We start from the raw sequence: 20,191 nt of genomic DNA, 5'->3' as shown, positions 1-20,191 counted from the left end.
ACTGGCACTAAAATATAGCTGTAACATATTACTTAATATATATACAGACACTACTCACATATAACTAATACAAAATCTTACGAAATCTGTTAACTCATCAAAAAAAGTCGAGAAAATATACTATATATTTTTTTCTTTAATGCTGCAATAATCTTTTATGAATATAAGCTGAAAGCTTATTAACAACAATAAATCAAATCATCATTTAATGCTAAAAAATGTATTATACACTCGTATTGAAAGAGTAAAAATATACTCTCCAATAAATTTAATCTAACTTGAACAAAAATATAAATCACACTGAATAATCAGTCAACCTACAATATATACATAAATTTGACACGGAAGAATATGTACATCATTTTTAGTCTTTGGTTTTCATTCCCCTTTTTATTTACTTCTAAGAACAATGTCTTAATCATTTAAAAGTTTTATACATATCTAAACATCGTGTTTATTTACAGTGGTGCAGTGATTCTTAGCACTGAGCCAAACGACCGTAAAAAGACATTTAGAATTTAACAGATATCAATAAATATGGCAAATTTAATATTAACAATATCACTCTCGTTTCTTAACTGTTAAACCGGGATGTCGTGTTTGGTCAAACTTTCGATATGCACAACCCTTTTCCTAGACCTAGCTACGATGAAATATACTGTGGCACATACGAAGAGGGCAGCAATTACACACCCCATCGCAATTCCTATTTCCTTTGTGTCTATCCTTATCGCTGAAGGTACCAACTCTATATCTAAAAAAAAACAAAAAATGTGATAAAGTATTTGTTAATAAGAGTTAAAATAAGAGTTAAAGTATATCAGGTATAATTATTGGACATATAAAATGTAAAAAAAATTCACTCAAATTTCACTAAATTTTACTCAATAAATTTCACTCTATTAGTATGAGTACAACTGACTGTGAGTGAAACTATTTCATCAGAAATGAGTGAGTTTTACTCAAATCCCAGTTACTGCTAACCGTCAATTGAGTGAGTTTTGACTCCATTCTGAGTATATAAAACCAATATAGAGTTGACTTTTTCTCTAATATGATTTAAATTTAACTATTATTGAGTCTTTTTTTTTTACTCAGACTTGGTTTTTAATTAACTAAATATTGAGTGCAAAAATAAATCACTCTTAAATGATAAATTAGGATATACAGTATTCAGTGTTGAAATTAATTCATTTCGCGGGGGCCTCCTCCTGTCCTGGCTGAGTCCCGCCAGCTGAGACCCACCGCCACCAGCTAAGGCCTGTTCTCCTGGGGTACACGCTTTTCTGGAGCATCTAACGGGCCTCTATCAACTCTCGTCGAGATTATAGAAGTAATATGTAAGTGGTGCCATCTTCACGGCACCATTCAAATTACTCGAAATTAATATACATTTAAATTCACTCAGCAATGAGGACGTTCATCTGATTTAGATACAAGTGCACCAAATACGAGAATATTTGAGTGAAAGTCCTCAGTTTTAGTTTAAATATAATTACAAGTGAGTAAAATGATCAAAATGCCCAATATTGAGTGAACCAACCTTGCTTTCACTCGCACCGATTTTTTTACAGTGTCCCAACTGAATAATCCAAAGTATGAAGATGGAACCTAAAGTCTGCCTCCTTGCTGAGGTAAAGGGTGTTTTCGTTCAATTTTTTAAATTATTTTTTATCATTATTTTGATATTCATATGTAGTAGGAAATTTAGGGACATTATAAAGTATTAAAGTATGGTAAAAGATAGTCTCTAGCTATTACTACAGGCGTATCTTGTAGAAAAAAATGCTTCAAGTAAATCACAGCCCTTCGAGGACTTTGTTTATTGAAATGGCAATCTAAATTTTTTATTCTGGAATTCTTGTTCGCCTTACTATTTTGGATATATTTTGATTTGTACTCATTGAATACTTACCATTAGAAAGGATTTCCGTGTTACCATCGACTATTCTTAAGAAATCTAAATTAGAGAAAATTACTCTCCCACCCATAAATTCAATCTCGAGGTCCGTTTCGCCAAAGGTATCATTTTCTTGAATATGTTTCCAAGTATCTCCTCCTTAAGCAAAAAAAAAACGAAAATAAGTTACTGTTTAAAAATAAAGTGGGTAATGTGAGTGAAGAGAAATATTTACCTTGTTGGAGGCTTAATTCAATACTTTCGATAGTGTAAAATTCCAGATTTTCTTTCAATGTGAGCGAGAGAGAATTGTTTATCAGTTTGTTCGTAGAAGGCCAAGTTATGTTGATGATACTCTCATTCGAGAACCCATCGACGTAAGCGCTGGAAGGGATGTAGAAAGAAGTATCCTGAAATTATAACAAAACTTAAAAAGGCAATTTGAAGCATGTACATAAACATATTTTAAAATATAAATTCGATATATACCTAATTTGAATTAATTTCCTATTTTTCCTTTTAGTAGGAATACATGTTTTAATTATAAATTCCGTAATAAGTATTTATATGTATGTTTCTATGCGAATTTATAGCACTTACTTCAGTTTCAATTTTGATGCTAACATTGAGGTGATTGCCGAACACATTTGCATGTATGTATGGTACAAATCCCCTCAAAGTTATGGCAGTTGCATTTTCAATCGAACTTAGATTAACACCATTGTCTTCTCCATCCACGGATATGCCCAATGAACCTGTGCCAAAGGTGGACCAAAGACTTGAAACAGTTGTGTCCAAAACTTCATTCGAAGAAATGTTTAAATCTTCTTCGTCTGTTTCTGTGGTTATATCTTCATTTGATGAAATATCGGAGTAGTCCTCTAAAGAATCACCCATACTAAATGAATCATTTTCAACTGACGTATCGTTGATTAATTTAGTAAAGTCATTATTAACAATGTCGATTATATTAATCGTATCAGATTCAAAGCCATCTGAACCATCTCCAACTGAAAGAACGGTAGTAGTGACAATACTAATTCTTTCTGTATTTTCTTTTCCAGTTTCTACATAAACATTGTCTGTGTTAATGGGGGATACAGTTGACATATTTTCTGGGACGTTGTCATCCTTATCGCTCACAGAAAATGTGCGATGAGATGTTGATACTATTTTATTCACTTCATAGTCATCTTTATCAGTGAAATTAGTGTTTTCTGTATTACTTTCCGTAAGTAGCAAACGCGAATCACTTTTATAAATCGACGACGAAGGCGTATCAATTGTAACTTCTTCAATAACTTGCGTAGTAACAGCGAATTTGTCTGTCGTTACGAAATTATTTCTAACTGTTACATAATCAGAACCTCCAGTGGCATCTTCAATAACTGTTAGAGAGTATCCATTGCTTTCTGTTTTCGTGTCAATTTCAGTAGTAGATATAATTTCATCAGTCGCATTACTGTCATTATTAATTTCTTCTTTTATTGATATGGCTGTACTTTCTTCAAAAACAGCTTGTTTCTCATTAGGAGGCTGCTTATCTGTGTCTTCATTTTCCTTCTCTGTAGAATTGTTGTGTAAAGGATTTTCTTCTCCACTAATTTCTATTAAGTAATCTTTAATAGTTGTTAAAATACCTTCGCTGTTCTCTGTAAAAGCTGTAACTGTCTCTTCATTACTGACAATAGTTTCATCACTATAACCTCTAGCAAATGTTTCAGTTCTTTGGGAGGTTAGCTCATTAATTTCCTCTGAATTTTCTTCTGAAAAGACTTCGCTATCTTCACTTACTTCTGTTGAAGCATTATTTTCTTCTGCTGTATTATTTTCAGTATCGTTAAGTGTTTTATTATCAATATCTGTAGTAGCAGTTTCTTCTCCTACAATAACTGTTGAAGAGTATCCATTGCTTTCTGTTTTCGTGTCAATTTCAGTAGTAGATATAATTTCCTCAGTCCCATTACTGTCATTACTAATTTCTTCTTTTATTGATATGGCTGTACTTTCTTCAAAAACAGCTTGTTTCACATTAGAAGGCTGCTTATCTGTGTCATTTTCCTTATCTGTAGAATTGTGTAAAGGATTATCTTCTCCACTAATTTCTATTAGGTAGTCTTTAATAGTTGTTAAAATACCTTCGCTGTTCTCTGTAGAAGCTGTAACTGTCTCTTCATTACTGACAATAGTTTCATCACTATAACCAAAATAAGCAAATGTTTCAGTTCTTCGGGAGGTTAGTTCATTAATTTCCTCTGAATTATCTTCTGAAAAAACTTCGCTATCTTCACTTACTTCTGTTGAACCATTATTTTCTTTTGCTGTATTATTTTCAGTATCGTTAAGTGTTTTATTATCAATTTCTGTAGTAGCAGTTTCTTCTTCTGTGGATACAGATGTACTTTTTTCATAACTGGTTGCTTCTTTTATTTCATAGTCTTTAGAAAAGTTACCCTCAGCGTTGCTGTCAATTTCTGTAGTAGACATAATCTCTTCTGTTGTACTGTCCTTAAAGTTAACTGTGATCTCCTTTTTTATTAATATCAATGTACCTTCCACAGATTCGCTTTCTTCTTTTTCATTGTAATTATATCCATTAGAACTTGCTTCGTAAAAGGACGTTGTTGTTGTCTCTTTGTATATTTCAGTAGTACTTTCTACTACCTCTTCCGAAAATTTCTCATCTCCTTCTTTTGCTTTTATTGGAATATCATTTTCCTCTTCGCCACTTAAATTATTACCCTTACTTGTTGTTAAAATGTGTTCATTACTTTCATTAAAAACTGTAACTGAATATTCAGTAGTTATAGTGGTTTCATGATTTTTGTAAAAATATTCATCGTGATGTGCCCCACTGTCAGCTACTGTTGTAGTTGTAATTTCCTCTGTAGTATCATCCCTAAAGTTGTCCGTAAAATGGTTAAGAGTTTCCTCATTTATTAACGTTGTGTTTTCCAGACTTTCTTCTTTATTTATGGAATCTAAAATAATTGGCTCATTTTCTAAATTTTGGTCACCTCCTTCAGCAGTTAACGAAAGATTTGTATTAGTTTCCTCCAAAGTCTTAATTGCATATTCATTATTGACAGTAGTTTCAGTATTATAATCTTCAGTTGATTCCATGGCTTCTTCTGAATTGTCTTGATAGACAACATTTATAGTTGAAAAATTTATCGATTGTTGAGTCGTATATTCATCAAAATTTAAAGCATCTGCATTTTTCTGATTGTCAGTTTCACTATTTCTATAAAAGTTTATGTCAGTTGTCAGCCCATTGTCAGCTTCCTGCACTGTACTGAGCGTAAGATCTCGTGTTAAAAATTTAGAAAAGTTGACTATTGTACTTTCTACGGAATCAGACTCATTTTGTTTATCTGAATATTCATATTCAGCAGAACTCTTTCTATAGACATTATGTGTATCAGCTAAACTTGCGGTTATATTTTCGTCTGCAGATTCTCCAATTTCTTCAGTTACTTCTGCTGGGATATCAGTTACTTCAATATTTTTATAAATTTTTGAAGTATTTACTTCCTTAGTATTTTTGGTCAAGCTTTTAACAGTTGTATCCAAAGTATCTAAATATTCAATGCTACCAGTAGTTTGAATACCATATTTGGAAGAAATGTCAATTTTTTGCGATGTGGCTTCAGAAGAACTCTTTTTAAAAAGTTCTTGTATATCTTTCCATAAAGTGGACTCATGTCTGTACGGTACTGTTGTCACATCTGCTGAAACTTCATCATTTTCCTTCAGAGTGGCAGTATCAATACCGCTTTCAAACACAGTATCATTTAATTGTGGCGAAATTGCATGTTCAAAGCTTTCTGGTAATTGTGGAGTACTACCATAATAACTGTGCGTTAAGTCAATCTTGTTATCTCCCCACATTTTTGTAGCTTCTGTAGAAATTTCACCATCAGAATTGTTTTCATCTTCGTTGATATCGGTGCTTTTTGTCACATTGGAAACATATTCCCAGTCGTTGCTGTTCTTGTCTATATCAATGTAGAATGAAGGTTCCGAGGTAAATTGTTCTTGTATCTCTTCTGATAAAGTTGACTCATAACTATATGATGTCACATCTTCTGAAGTATGTTTAAATTCATCATTTGCCTTTGTAGAAAATTCTTTGTTATCAATGGCAGTATCAGTACCACTTCCAATTACAGTATCATTTAATTGTAGGGAAATCAATGATTCCAAAGTTTCTGGCAGTTGTGAGGTGGTACCAAAATAATTGGGAGTTATTTCTATGTTGTTATTTTCTGCATCTTTTGTTGATTCTGTAAAAGTTTCCCTACCAAAGTTGTTTTCATCTTCTTCGACGTCTTTTCCGTTTTTATTCACAGTGGAAACATATGCCCAGTCACTGTCATTTTGCTTTAAACCAATATCGAATGAAGATTCTAAAGAACTCTTTGTAAAGGGTTCTTGTATCTTTCTTAGTAAAGTCGACTCATGGTTAAATGTTGTCACATCTTCCGAATTATTTTTGATTTCATTATTTTCTGTCATAGAAAATTCACTGTTAACAGTGGTGCCATCAATATCACTTGCAATCACAGTATCATATAACTGTGGTGAAATTACTGATTTTATTATTTCTGGCAGCTGCGAGGTGGTTCCATAACTGGGCGTGGTATCTCCCGACTCTTTTGTTGCTTCCGTGGGCATTTCACTTTCATTTTTTTCAACTTCTTTGGTGTATTCTCTGTTTAATTTCACATCGGAAGTATGTTCCCAGTTACTGTCGTTCTCCGCTACGTCAATATGGGATGAAGAAGAAGTACTCTTTGTAAACAGCTGTTCGATCTCGTTTAATATAGTCGAGCTGTAGGATATTGTTGTTATATCTTCCTGTTTCGATAAGTCGTCATCGAAGGAGTCATTCGAACCAAACAATGTTTTATCATCTTCGCCTTCAAAATCAGAAGCAGAAAAAATGTCTTCCTCGGTTGTTCCATCATTAGAATCTGTAATTTAGAGACAAACAAAGTTATTTTCATTGTCGATATCGCAACTTGTTCTTTTGAATTTTATTCTTAAATAATAATTATTATTATGACTATTTGTATTTGAGCGATATTTCTCAACAATATGTACTCTGAATTAGATAAATAGGAAATGTGCAGATTGTTAATTTATATTCTTCAACCCTTCATTGTATTAATTCTTTAGTTTTTGAAAAACTAAAGCTTTTCGTCGATTCCTTGAACAATAGTTATATTTTAATATTGATTCTAAGATTTATGATGTTTTTCTAGCATTCGTTCTTACAGACGTCTGCAGTAAACTACCTACCTTCGTAGTCATCCACAGAGTAGTTCTCAGTCACAGTTTCATTTTCTTTCGCTGCTATCTCCGATGAGTATTCCCCACTGGCCGCGGCAAAATTGCCAGATGTGGCGGACTCGTTTATCACATCTTGGTGCTCGAAACCATCTGTCAAATCCTTTGTCGTCGTCCCTTCATCGTAACTGTCCCTATCAGTCGAACTTAATAAGTCAAATAAAATATCAGAAGGCTGAGAATTTTCAGATACCGTCGTACTATCATAACTCGCTTCCGCACTATAATCTTCGGCTGATTTCTCGTAGCGATTCGGTAAAACTTCAAGTGTTTCTGATTCAAAATGGCCGTTCAGCTTGTCGCTGTTAATGTGGGATATGTTTTCGGAACTGTGCCCCGATAAAGCCTTACCATCTGGATCTTCTGGGATTGTAGATTGTGCCGAGGCGGGTTCTGTGATCTGGGCTCCTGTATCTGGAAAATGACAAGAAAATAAATATTCAAGTGTATCGATTGTCCCGTTTAAATACTCAGATAAATTAAACCGACGAAATGCATTAAGTTAAAATCTTACGCGCACGGCCTACTTGTTTTCGAACCAAAAGGAAATGCTGTGGTTCAAATGGCTGAATTATTCTCTTATGACGATTTAATAAATAATAACAAACAACGACGATCAATTTTGCTATTGAATGAATTAGGATGTGGGTGAACACACACAGTACACTTGTTAGACGACTGAGATACGGCTTATTTTTCGTTGGGACCAAACGAATACTATCGCAAACGTTTAAAATGTAATAGATATTTAATGTTAGAAATGTTATATTTTTCTTAACTTGTTAATCACAATTTATTTATTATTATTATTGTTATATTATTCAAAAATAATTGCAGGCTTTGTTCAAACTTATTTGAATATAAAAAATGTAAACTAACTTTTTAACTAGCAAAATCAATTGAAATTAATTATACCGGGTGATTCAGTTTGGTATTCGCGGCCCTGTATCTCTTTTATTTTAACAAATAACTATAACAAACCCTATATATTTTTAAATCGCTGCTCAAACTCTATCAAATGACATTATTAAATCGTCTTCATGGCAACATATGTCAAAATTGCTATAGTCAACTGTTTTTGGTCACATGGCACACTATATATTTTTTTACCAATTCTGGAAGATACTTTTTTTCTGCGTTCAACTATGTAAGGAAGTCTATAGTTTCATTAGAAATATTGCTAGAAAAACAGCAAAAAAGATGCACCCTACTTTTCGTAGCTTTATTCTGAAAAATGATAGCCAGCTGCGAAACAGTTACTATGTTTTTTAAAGTAACATATTTTGTTTTTAATACGATAATAATATAACAATTTAAAACAATACTTATTTCGAATGTTCAAAATGACCTTCATTTGCTTAGAAACACAAAATAGCTCTGTTTATCACTCCCTGTCTACAAACACATTCTACTCTTATTCTGTTTTTAAGATTGTCAATATAATTTAAAGGCGAAAAGTAAACTTTTTCTTTTAGGTAAGGCCAAAGATAGAAATCTATAGGAATGAGATCCAGAGATCTATAGCAGGCCATTTAACATCTTTATCGAATGTTCTTCATCTCTTACCCTTCTGGGTGGTTTTCTGGATCTTTTCTTTTGAAAACCACATGCTGCCAAATTCCTGGCTAGCTTTCCAAAAATTTTATGTGATGGAAGTTGTCTCTGCGGAAAACGATGTTGGTACAAATGCCTGGCAGCTTTAGCGTTCTTTTAGCACTCTCCATAAGTTAAAATCATATCTAGTTTTTCTTGGTTACTATAAGTATTCATGTTATAGTAATAATAATTAGTTATGGATAGAATAGGTAGGTACAAAATGTCAATTATTTTGAAAAACCGTTATTTAGAAACGTCAAAATTCAGTTGTTTCCTCAGCTGACTATCATTTTTCAGAATAAAGCTACTAAAAGTAAGGTTCATCTTTTTTGCTGTTATTCTAGCAATATAATATAGCATATAATGAAACTATAGACTTCTTTATATAGTGTATAAAAAATATATAGTGTGCCATGTGAACAAAAACAGTTGACTATAGCAATTTTAACATATGTTACTGAATCACCCGGTATTAACTCTGTGAACACAAAACGCATTAGATTCTAGTATTTGTTAAGAAAACAATAGGGGACAGATGAGGTAAGATGACGAATTGTTAAATTTTTAGAGATTTCTTTAGATGATGCCACTTTATCCAATCGACTGTGACCAACGAAAAGAAAGATTTGTGTACGAAATTCTAGATCATCTGTAATAAGTGTTTTTGCTTCACAATAAGTATTTTCTTTAATGTGTTACTGTTAATCTACAGGGTGTCACTAATTAATGGTTCAATGGGATAACCACATATTTCTTGGGTTAAGATAATGGAACTTTCATCACGTCATTTTTAATTTGGGAGTCTCGTTTTCACGATACAGGGTGTTCAAAAGATTATAAACGTGATTTTTATTAGTATGTTTTTTATAGTACTGAGGTTGGAATTTGAAATATTTAAAAAGAAATAAGTACAAGTATTAACAGGGGCTCCATATGACGTTGCCATTAATTAATTTTAGCGATTGTTTAAGGAAATTGAAACCATTGAGGAGGCCTGAAGGAAATAACAAAAAATAATAAATAAATAGCTCATGTAAAGAACTACTTTTCTATTTGCAATGATAAAAATATTCGAATAAGAAAAAATATTTAACTAACAGCATAATATCTATTCGATATACTGCTGGGTCAGTGTATCGGCCTGCATTTCCTCCCCTTGCGCTTTGATTTTTTGTAAACAAACTTGCTCAAAAATGTGACGGTATAACCGTATAAACGTGTGGAACATTTCAACACAGCATGTTAGAAAACGAAAAAGAACGAAAAAGAAATTGATAATAAAAATCGTTTTTAAAAATCTTAACATTAACATCTCGTGTTTCGAAAACGGCACGCCTAAATAAAAAAAGCACACTGAAAGACAAATTTAACGACTTAACTTATTAGTCTGTGACACCCTGTATAGGTCTCTTGAGAGACTACTTCGTTATTGTTGATTATTATTAAAAGTACGTCGACGAAATCGCTGTTCGAACAAGGTGATGAACTCTATAAATATATTGGAGTAAAATTCTGTGTTTAATTTACAGTGAATTATTACCAAAAGGCAAACAGAACAAAAAACAAAAAACAAATCGAAGAGGGACGAAAATATACAGCGTGATCCATTAACGGTATGGAGCGGCTTTATACCGGGTGGTCCGAATTTTATGCAGGAATCTTCGAGAGCAGATAGATCTCTTTAAAATAATATGTGTTTGCCTTATTGTTTAAAGTAATTGATTTAAAATATTGTCAAGTTTGTAACTTCACCGCTAGGGGGCGCAACTGCTGTAGTCTTATAAAAAATTGTCGTTTTTTCGAAATTTCGCTTATATAACATAAGTTGAAAATACACTTTTTAAATACACTGTTAAACCCTTCACAAGTTTTGTTTGAACTTGAACGCCGCCTTAAAATTTTTAAATTGTCATAACTTCTAAATGCCTTAATCGATTTCAAGAAACGAAGGCTCATTTTAAAGAACTATTAATAAAATTTTTATTTTTGATATGGGAATAAAAATATTATTTTCCTGCTCAACGGTAGATGACGCTAATTAGAAAAGTTTTAAAATTGTATCCATTTACTAAAAAATTTAAATGCAACGATATAGGTTTTTATCATGGCTTGATAGACCATTTACTAAGGAAAACAAATTCACAAACCGGATCGATATCTTTTTCGTTTTCAAGTTATTGCTAAAATAGTGAAGTTGTGCTAGAACACCCTCCTTTATTTAGTTCTCTATACCAAGCTTGTCTTTAAAAAAGTAGTTGCTATATTTTAAAATTTTTTGATAACTGCAATGTTTCATTTTTTTATTAATTCCAAATATATGAGTATTTATAAAAATTATTGTTTCTATAACGAGGCAGGCTATGCCCTATAAAAATAGACAACTGAAAAATTATGTCAAATGAAATATGACAGCTAGTAGTATTATTATTAGTATTAGTATTAATGTTAGTGTCATTTGTGTTGGAAAAGTACTTGTGAACAAGGAAAATACCTTTTACGAATGTGGAAGCGTATGATATGTTGACAGTTTATTTGCAAAATGCCATTATAGCTTCAAAAGAATACGTTTTGCGTTAGCCTGGTAGGATACGCCACTCCAGAGAAGTATTTCAGCGTTTAGCCAGATACCACTACATTCTGTAAAAAGACATCGCCGTGCAAGAATGGAAGATAATATTATTGTGTTGGTTTGTCTCCATGTAAATCCCCAAATAAGTGTTAAGGAATTAGTTAGAGACCTAGGAATTTCATATGGAACACAGGTACTTTTCTCACACAAATGACACTAATTTTGCACGAAGCAAGAGCTGTCACATGTCGTTTAACATAATTTATATTTGTATATTTTTATAGGAAATAGACTGCCTCGTTATTGGAAACAATAATAATCTTTATTACTACTCAGATATTTGGAATTAATAAAAAAAATGTAACATTGCAGTTATCAAAAAAAATTTTTTAGTAAACGGAAACAATTACAAAACTTTTCTTATTAGCGTCGTCTACCGTTGCGCAGGAAAATAATATTTTTATTCCCATGTCATAAAAATAAATGTTATTGATAGTGCTTTAAAAGGAGCCGTCGTTTCTTGAAATCGATTAAGGCATTTAGAAGTTATGGCAATTTAAAAATTGCAAGATGGCGTCCTTTATACTGGCGTTGCTATGGTAATAACAAAAAAAAGTTCGAACAAAACTTACGAAGGGTTTAACAGTTTATATAAAAAGTGTATTTACAACTTAGGTTATATAAGCGAAATTTCGAAAAAACGACAATTTTCTGTAACACTATAGCAGTTGCACTCTCTAGCGGCGAAGTTACAAACTTGAAAATATTTTAAATCATTTTTTTTTCCCGTACACCCTGTACATGATGTTAACGAAAACAAAAAATATTTTTACAGATTCTAGACCGAGGAATCTTTCTCGATGAACACAATGGTCAATTTAAGTTTAACCAAAACATTTCCGGCCACTTGTCTAGAATTTATTATTATTTATTATTTTCTTAGGAAACAGATGTTGAAACTATAGAAATAATGGTCAAATTTTAGAAAATAGAAAGTAAAATACGCATGGGACTGTTGTAAACTGTTTTTGTCAAGACTTCTCGTCGATATTAACGCAAGGCTTTCCTATTTTCCGTTACTTAGATTACATTAAATTATCGTGATACCAAAACACTAATAAAAATATGTGCAGAAAATAATACAGCGTAAAAACTTGAGTCACACATTTTGTTTCGAATTACAGGAATTGTTTATTGTTATATATTTGTTTTATAATTAAGTTTTAAGTATAAATAATTCAGTTTCAAACATCACCTTTGTCTATTTTATTATTAACAGTTAATTCATTACACTGTTATAGACAAATATAATACCAAAAGTTTTCATACAGAAATATATTACATTAAAATGTTTCACTGGCAAAATTTTGTTTTGATGTAAGGGATATACAGAGAGATATATGAAAACTCAATCTTTACGTATTTAATTTATAGTCCAATATACATACATATATGAGCGTTAACATTGTATCATGCATTCTTATCAATTTTATTATAGTCATGTTTCCCTCTGTTCAGTCAGAGGTTCACTTAAGTGTTTAATTTACACTTGAAGGGCCTATATGAAACGAAATTTCTCAAGCCATTTTCAGTGGGATTAAAATGTTAATCAATACAATTCTCGTACAGAAAAATTATTGTACTTCGTTGGTATCAACGTAACATTTAGTTTGATAAGTAAATCACCCTCTCAAACACAATCTGGTACAAAATTGAGGTTTCGTGATTATTAACTATATAGTAGAAATGTACACGATGATAGAGCACAGACGTATAACGACATGTTTTTAAACGTAGTTTAACTTGATACTTATAAATTACCTGCTATGGAAATATGGGAAATTCTGATTAGAAAAATATTAAAACATAATTAAGCGGTGAATAAGTGACACTGGAATCTTGTTTTATATATTTAGGGACAATGGAAAGTAAGAGATACCTAAATATATGAACATTTTGAAGATAATAGTGCATATTCCTTAGCATTATGATGTACTTAAATCTTTCCACTTCATACCATGTCACTAACATCACAATAAAAAATTGCATTAAGGAACAGATTATTTTTGCAGTAGCAGTTTCGAAAAATAATTAGATTTAACGTATTTAGATAATATAGAGGAAATACAAAACCACCAAATTTGCATAATTTTTTAAACTAATTATTTTAATCACTTCCTTATCGCCATCGTATTTAAATAATAAGATTATAATTCAAAAATTATCATTAAGTATATCCGTTATATTGGATTTAATGTAACACATTGTACATACATAACAGAAACGGTTTTAATAAATTGAATACATATAACAATAGTTATTTATTATTTTTTCACTATATTTATTTTTATTTCACATTCACAGGCAAATTATTTTATAAATTTGAAACTCAACTTTGCTATATGATGCTATCACTGTAGGAGACGACACCTATTAACTTTTTTAACAACGTAGGTCAAAATAATGAAGTTACCAGTCACAGTAAATCGTAATTTCACTACAAGAGATAATGCTACAAACGTTTTTTCTTCACCCATCTGTCTGATATCAGTTTCAACAAGAAACTTAACAATATATCACTATTTTACTAAAACTCATTAGGTATACCTAGATGACTGTAATCTTTTAGTTTAAATTTTATAAAACCATCATCCCAGCACAAACATTTTAAAGAGGATTACATAATACCCTTGTCCTTTGTTGGCAGCACTACAAACCTCTTATTGACTTAATAACTAAAAGAAAACTTGTTTACTGTTTATTTTTTCAAGCTCTTATACGCTAAACATTCGGTAGCAGGTCACAATTATATATACAGGGTAACTAAAATGCATGATTATGTATCAAATTAACAAAAAAGATTACTATGATGTGTCAGAAGCTTATATTATATTATATTGTTCTCAATTCATTGGATATCTATCATATACTTGATTCTAGAGTCCAGTTCAAAATATCGCCTTGATAAATCTGAGCTAATGGTAATACAGAGTGTCCGGAAATGATGAGTCAAAAATTCAGGGGATAATTTTAGACCGAAAATAAATCCTACCTTTTTCTAATATTTTTTCCAAAACTGATTATTAACGGAGTTACAGGGTGTTAAAGTTAAATTTACTTGTTTCCAAGGCAACTAAGCGCTTGTTTCCAAAGCATGCTATGTTTAATGTAGAAAATAAATTAAAATGATTTCGTATTCATCACAAACAAGCAATGTTATTTTAGTGTTTTTCTCGAAAACGGTTAGATTTATCGAAACAAATAAAGTATACCTTTTTTATGTCAAAAGGTTAGGAGAACAAAAATATTCAGTCAAATTTCGCATAAAGTGTAGCACAAAAACGTTGGAACCATTCAAATCTCGTATGTGACGCCCTCTACAAAATGCGAAAAAACGGTGGGCAAATTTATAATCCTCATCCCGAAAAACCCCCATATACGAAATTTCGTCAAAATATTATGAGTGTGGCAAAAGGTATTGCAGAAAAACTGCAAATAAAATTTAACTAGGGGTAGTTTTGGAAAAAATGTTATAGAAAGAGGTTGCATTTATTTTAGAATTATCCCCTGATTTTTTTTCTCGGGCAGTGGATCTGCCTCTACAGATCCTAGCCCGAGAACAACAAGGGCAGGTCAAAGATTTTTTATGCAGCACCAATTGTAAGATTTCATAACTGTATCATTGAAAATTCACTCGTAAAATCTCTTTTTTAATTTTGAATAAGTTTTGCTCTGTTTGACATACTTTTGAAAGAAGACGTATCAATTTTTTTATGATGTTTTCTAGCTTGAAGCGGTAATTTAATAAACACAATGCGCTCGTGGTGTTTGAAGAGGTGTCTCTCTAGTAATAACTATTTGGCAAACGCTAATAATAAGCGCCAAAAAAACAATAACAAAATTTACACACCACATTAAATTATTTACATACACAAGTGCACTTATAAAAAATAATGTGTGTCAGTCCACAGAACAACAGTAATTTATTTGCATGTTGAAAATATTATTTTGCTCATACCGTTGAACTTGTTAATATCAATATTTTTTATATTCAAAACCAAGGCGAAATTTTCTCAATCAAGTTTTAGTGAATGAAGAGAAGGCTTCTAATTTGTTAGGTTGAAGTATTCTAAGCCCAAAATCACTTTGAGTTTCTTAAATGAATAGGGGTTTATTTGTAGACCCAAATCGTTGACAGAAATAGCTAGTTTTGTCTCGTTATAGAAAAATGTGAGTTTTACAACACCGCACATGTGCTTGTTTTAAATCTAAATTTACGTTCTCTTAAAAAAAATCTTAAAATTAATTAGTAAGTTATAGCGTACGTAGGAAATGTCATTAAAAAATATGATGCACTATATTTTTGTTAAAAAAGTTATACCCTACTTTTTATATTTAAAATAAAACGTTTGCCCAACCGAAATGAGCGAACTGCGGCATGCGCTGACATTAAGAGATCAAAAAGACACTCACCAGAAAACACTATCAAAAATATAAATAGCCCGAACATTTTTAAAACAGTCATGATGCACTATCTTAACTCTCCGAGCATGAACTGTTTAACTTAAGTACAAGCAACCGACTTAAGAGACCGTCCACAAAACACTTGACTGTACGGTGGCACAGGATCCAAATCGGACTGCTAATTTCCATTGACTGGCTCAAGACACATTGGGTCTTGACGGGGTGGCCTTTGATGCTCATGGCAATTACCAGGCTCCTGTGGTATCGTAAACTTGCAAATCCGTCTAGCCCGGGCTTTATTGCCCGTAAACAGTTGAATCCGAGGGACGGGGGAGCCTTTACAAAAAGCCAAACATGTGTCTGGGCAGATTTCCTTGTCGTAAAATCCGTATTTTGGACAAATATGGTGGTATTTAGGTACATCTTACTCATCATTAGTGCAGTAACTGTTTCTTAATGTTAAAACAATTTCAGCAGAAGCAAGGAAAAGTATCAAAGACAAATTATATTTAGTTTCCAATTTCCAGTAATTATTAAGGATTTTATAAGTCTAGTCATAGACGTACAGGGTTTTTATCCATATCCCCCTTGCGCTTTTTATTTTTGTATTCAGAAAAATGGTTGTTTTTAACAGAACACCCTGTATATTTTTACATATTCGAATAAAGCGCTTCGTTAACATTACAATTACCGTACATTAGCACAGTTTGGTAGATATATCTCTAATAAGAAAAGAGATATGGACGAATTAGTCCAAAGAGTTTTTTCTTTAGTCTACTCTTTTGGCAATGTCTTCCCTATTATTAGAGACAGATCTGTCAAAACTTATACCACTGCAATCCTTTCCAAAATGTTCTAATGTTCTAAAAATGTTCTATTTAAAGGAAATAGATTTAATAAATAGATCACAACTGCAATTCAAGCAAAGGTCTTCATTCTTCAAGCAACGACCTTGATCAATGTGACGTTATGTGCAGATGCCCTAGTAACAAACATAAAGAGTATCTCGACTATTATTAAGGACAGAAAGCTGCGGTTTTTGCAAAGTTTCCTGAAATAAAAAAATTGAACTCCTTGTCATAAATTGATCAACAGTATTTTAATTTTAGACTCAAAAGAATTGCTCTATTTTTGGTATTAAGTATTTCTTTACTTCACCCATTGACCATTAAGAATTTACGTGTCAAAATATTTTTTCTATAATGTGTAAGCCTGCCTCAAAAAGTGTACTTCATAATTATATACAGGAACTCTGTTAATTAAAAAAATACAACAGTTGTTTATAAAAGTCTTGTTTCTAATATGGATGTCATTACATTTTACCTTTTACCAATATACATATTTTTATTGCACTTAAACTACTAAAATTAATTAGAAAAAATTTGTAAAGCTCAAGTATGACTGCTTATAATTAAAAAAGTTGCAAATAACTTAAAGAGCAGTTTATTTTTTTAAGGGTAATTCTAAAAATAATTACATTACCTTGGAAGACAGAAATACGTAGGTACATTGTTTTTCATAACACTATATACTTAATTGGTTAGATCAAATAAAAGATAGGTGGTAAGTATGAATAGTCTTTATTTTAAAATAATTAATCTGAATTTTCCAAGTCTATGACGCACAAAAGTAATTATTTCATAGGAAAAAAAACAGAAGTGTTTATAAAATACTACTTAAAATGCGAATTAATACTAATAATCTTAAGATAACTGACACACGTCGATATTACACTTACAAATATTGACGAATTACCTCATTTTGTGTAAATTGTTTGGTGGCAGAATTAATTTTATTGTTCTACAGATTAGTCATCGCTTTCCAAACAAACAATAACACTCGTTTAAAGCTTCTGTAATATCGTTTTGCTAGAAATCTACGGATCGAGTTACCCTTTCAACTTTACTATAAAAAACATTTGGATCGTAATGTCAATTCAATTCAAACCCCTTCTTCGATTTAACTGTCGAATATTCAATTAAACAATACGAAATATTGGAACAGCTGGACTGTCACCGGTAAACCACCCACTATAAAATTAATTTTCTACGAGAAATAGCACTAATTAAACCGCACAGACAATGCAGGGGGTCGAAACAAACCCCTTCGATATAAAACATATCCATAACGTATGGTTAAAGCTAATAATTGTGTGTCAATTTCAATGGAATGAAAGACTTGTTTGGGATCGCGTGCCCCTATTTTGATTGGACTCATAATTTTGTCCAGGAAATGCCCCGGTATGGGCATGCACGTGTGCTTCTTTTCATGAGGTAAGTATGGAGTTTTATCACACGAGTTTTAACAATTTTCGACAATAATTTTTTCATGAAATCAGTGTTTTACAATTACCAATTTTTTTATCCACAAATTAATCAAGAAATTGGCCCAAGTTCATGTAATACATAAATTGAGAAATATTTCCTAGCTATAATAAATTAGCAAGAAATTGGAGGCAATTAAGTTTGAATTCATTAGTCAATTTTAGTGATTTTTAGTAACAGTTATACTTAAAGTACCAATCTAAATTGCATTATACAATTTCGAAACTTGTTTTGTTTTTAAATATTAAAAAAATCGTGTGCAAGTTCCTCATGGAAAAATAATAGAGGTAGTTCATGTAAAGTTTTTTTCTTAGACGCCTTGTTTTCGAGATATGTTTTGTTCTGAAAAGCAGTGTCGCCGATGCAGGTAATTGGAGGGTACAATCGAAAAAAAAAATGTTAAAATTCTAAATTTATAACATTTCTAAACGGTTCTGTAAACTCTAAAGCATACTACAAAAAAAAGGTATACTTGCTGAAATTCGGTGGCATGTACCATTTTCGAGAAAAATGAAATTTCATAGAAGAAAATAGGGGACAATTTCAGCATCTAAAATCCCATACCCATCATCATATTTTTTATAAATATGAAAACAAATTTAATACAGTAAAAATAATAATTACAATATCTTAGGTGGCTATTTATTAAATCGGTAAACAAAAGACTCAAAAAATTATACACAACCAAAATATTTCTGTATAAAATTTCACAAATTTCAAATTAAAAAAAAAGGAGGTTGTTTGACAATGCAAGCAACCCAGTCAACCATTAATTAGAATGGATTGGCAAGAAAATGCGCATGACTTACACATTTTAACTTTCAAAGTAGCTAAGTGATACGTCTGTCAGATTTCTATATCTTCTTACTAATTAGCGACGTCGCAGTCGCGTAAGTCTGCAGAGACAGGTGGATGCCACGTTTGCTTGAAATTCCTTAATTATTAAATTACAGTATATTAGTAACTAGAAAACTTGATAAAGATATAATTCTACAGAACTTAGCGGATACACATTTACGCCACAAAAACTCTTCGAGAAAAAAATTTCTTAACTGATTGCAAATATATTTTTCTGTTGAGATTTACCTTCTGAATAGATACATGTACCTTTGCCCTATCAGAGATAAAGAAAGAAACAAAATATGTTAAAAAAAGTATTCTATAACCTCATCTAAAACCTTGAAACCAATTTTGCAAATAAATAATTGCTGTTATAAAGTTTTCTTGCAAATAACCTTATTAAAAGGTACCTGCACCAATGCCTTATTATAGCTCAGACTGTCTCCATTACAGGTAAACTACATACAATTATTTTGTAATAAATACAAATCAGGTCTGCAACTTTATTGTTGTGTCTACTGATTTTACGAGTTTTTGGCACATTGGCAAGTTAATCCACTGAGGGGTCAAACAAATCCTTATGATACATTTTAAATTTCTATGAGCATCAGGTACCAACTTCTTAAAAAGGTCAAAGAAGATTAGTAAAGTAATAAAAGTGTAACAGAACTAAGTATATCATTATTATTTTAATATCTACCTATCGCATTTTATAAACAGTCATACCATACCTGTAACTGTAACTATTTTTACGACCATTTCTAGATCACATGACATTCAAAGAATAGCAAAATTTTGAAAATATTAAAATATAAAAACATATTAGAGAAATTTCATTTGATTCGGATGTTTGTATCCATCAGCTGATTACGAATTTCTTATGAAACTTTTTAACCTAAAAAACCCTTCGCTTCCACTATTTACTGTTAAAATACGACCATTTTAATTTTCACGAGCCGCTACTGGTATACACAGATAAAGGTTATGATGGTATAAATAAACATATGACATCGTTCTGTAACAAGACTCTAGACATTGAAATCTGTTTCTAGATTTGTTATTATTTATCTCTAGAATAATTAGTTTCCGGTACTGTACACATACATTTAGAAAACAACATCAATAGGGCAAGACTTTGTTTATTTT

General features: G+C 31.5%; 1 protein-coding gene across 1 annotated transcript; it reads right to left on the bottom strand.

Annotated features, from left to right (window-relative positions):
* LOC108905350 (myb-like protein X) lies at window positions 1–15,942 on the bottom strand. Its single transcript, XM_018708180.1, has 6 exons — window positions 15,891–15,942; window positions 7,205–7,666; window positions 2,501–6,876; window positions 2,136–2,310; window positions 1,916–2,059; window positions 1–754 (listed from the first exon to the last, which is right to left on the bottom strand). Exons 1-6 carry the CDS (start codon window positions 15,940–15,942, stop codon window positions 582–584), a joined length of 5,382 nt encoding a protein of 1,793 aa, XP_018563696.1. The 3' UTR covers window positions 1–581.
* Window positions 15,943–20,191: the final 4,249 nt, after the last annotated feature.

The sequence above is a fragment of the Anoplophora glabripennis genome, unplaced genomic scaffold, assembly GCF_000390285.2.
Source record: "Anoplophora glabripennis isolate ALB-LARVAE unplaced genomic scaffold, Agla_2.0 scaffold42, whole genome shotgun sequence".
Classification (NCBI taxonomy): Eukaryota; Metazoa; Arthropoda; class Insecta; order Coleoptera; family Cerambycidae; genus Anoplophora; species Anoplophora glabripennis.
The sequence above is the reverse complement of the archived record's forward strand: the minus strand, read 5'-3'. Positions and strand labels throughout refer to the sequence as shown.

Bases quoted from the DNA above. Each gene is read 5' to 3' on its own strand.
- LOC108905350 (XM_018708180.1), bottom strand. From the start codon at position 15,942: ATGACTGTTTTAAAAATGTTCGGGCTATTTATATTTTTGATAGTGTTT. The intron at 2,311-2,500 runs GTAAGTGCTATA...TTATAATTTCAG, and splicing joins GCATCAAAATTGAAACTGAA to GATACTTCTTTCTACATCCC. The intron at 755-1,915 runs GTAAGTATTCAA...GTTTTTTTTTAG, and splicing joins CACGGAAATCCTTTCTAATG to ATATAGAGTTGGTACCTTCA.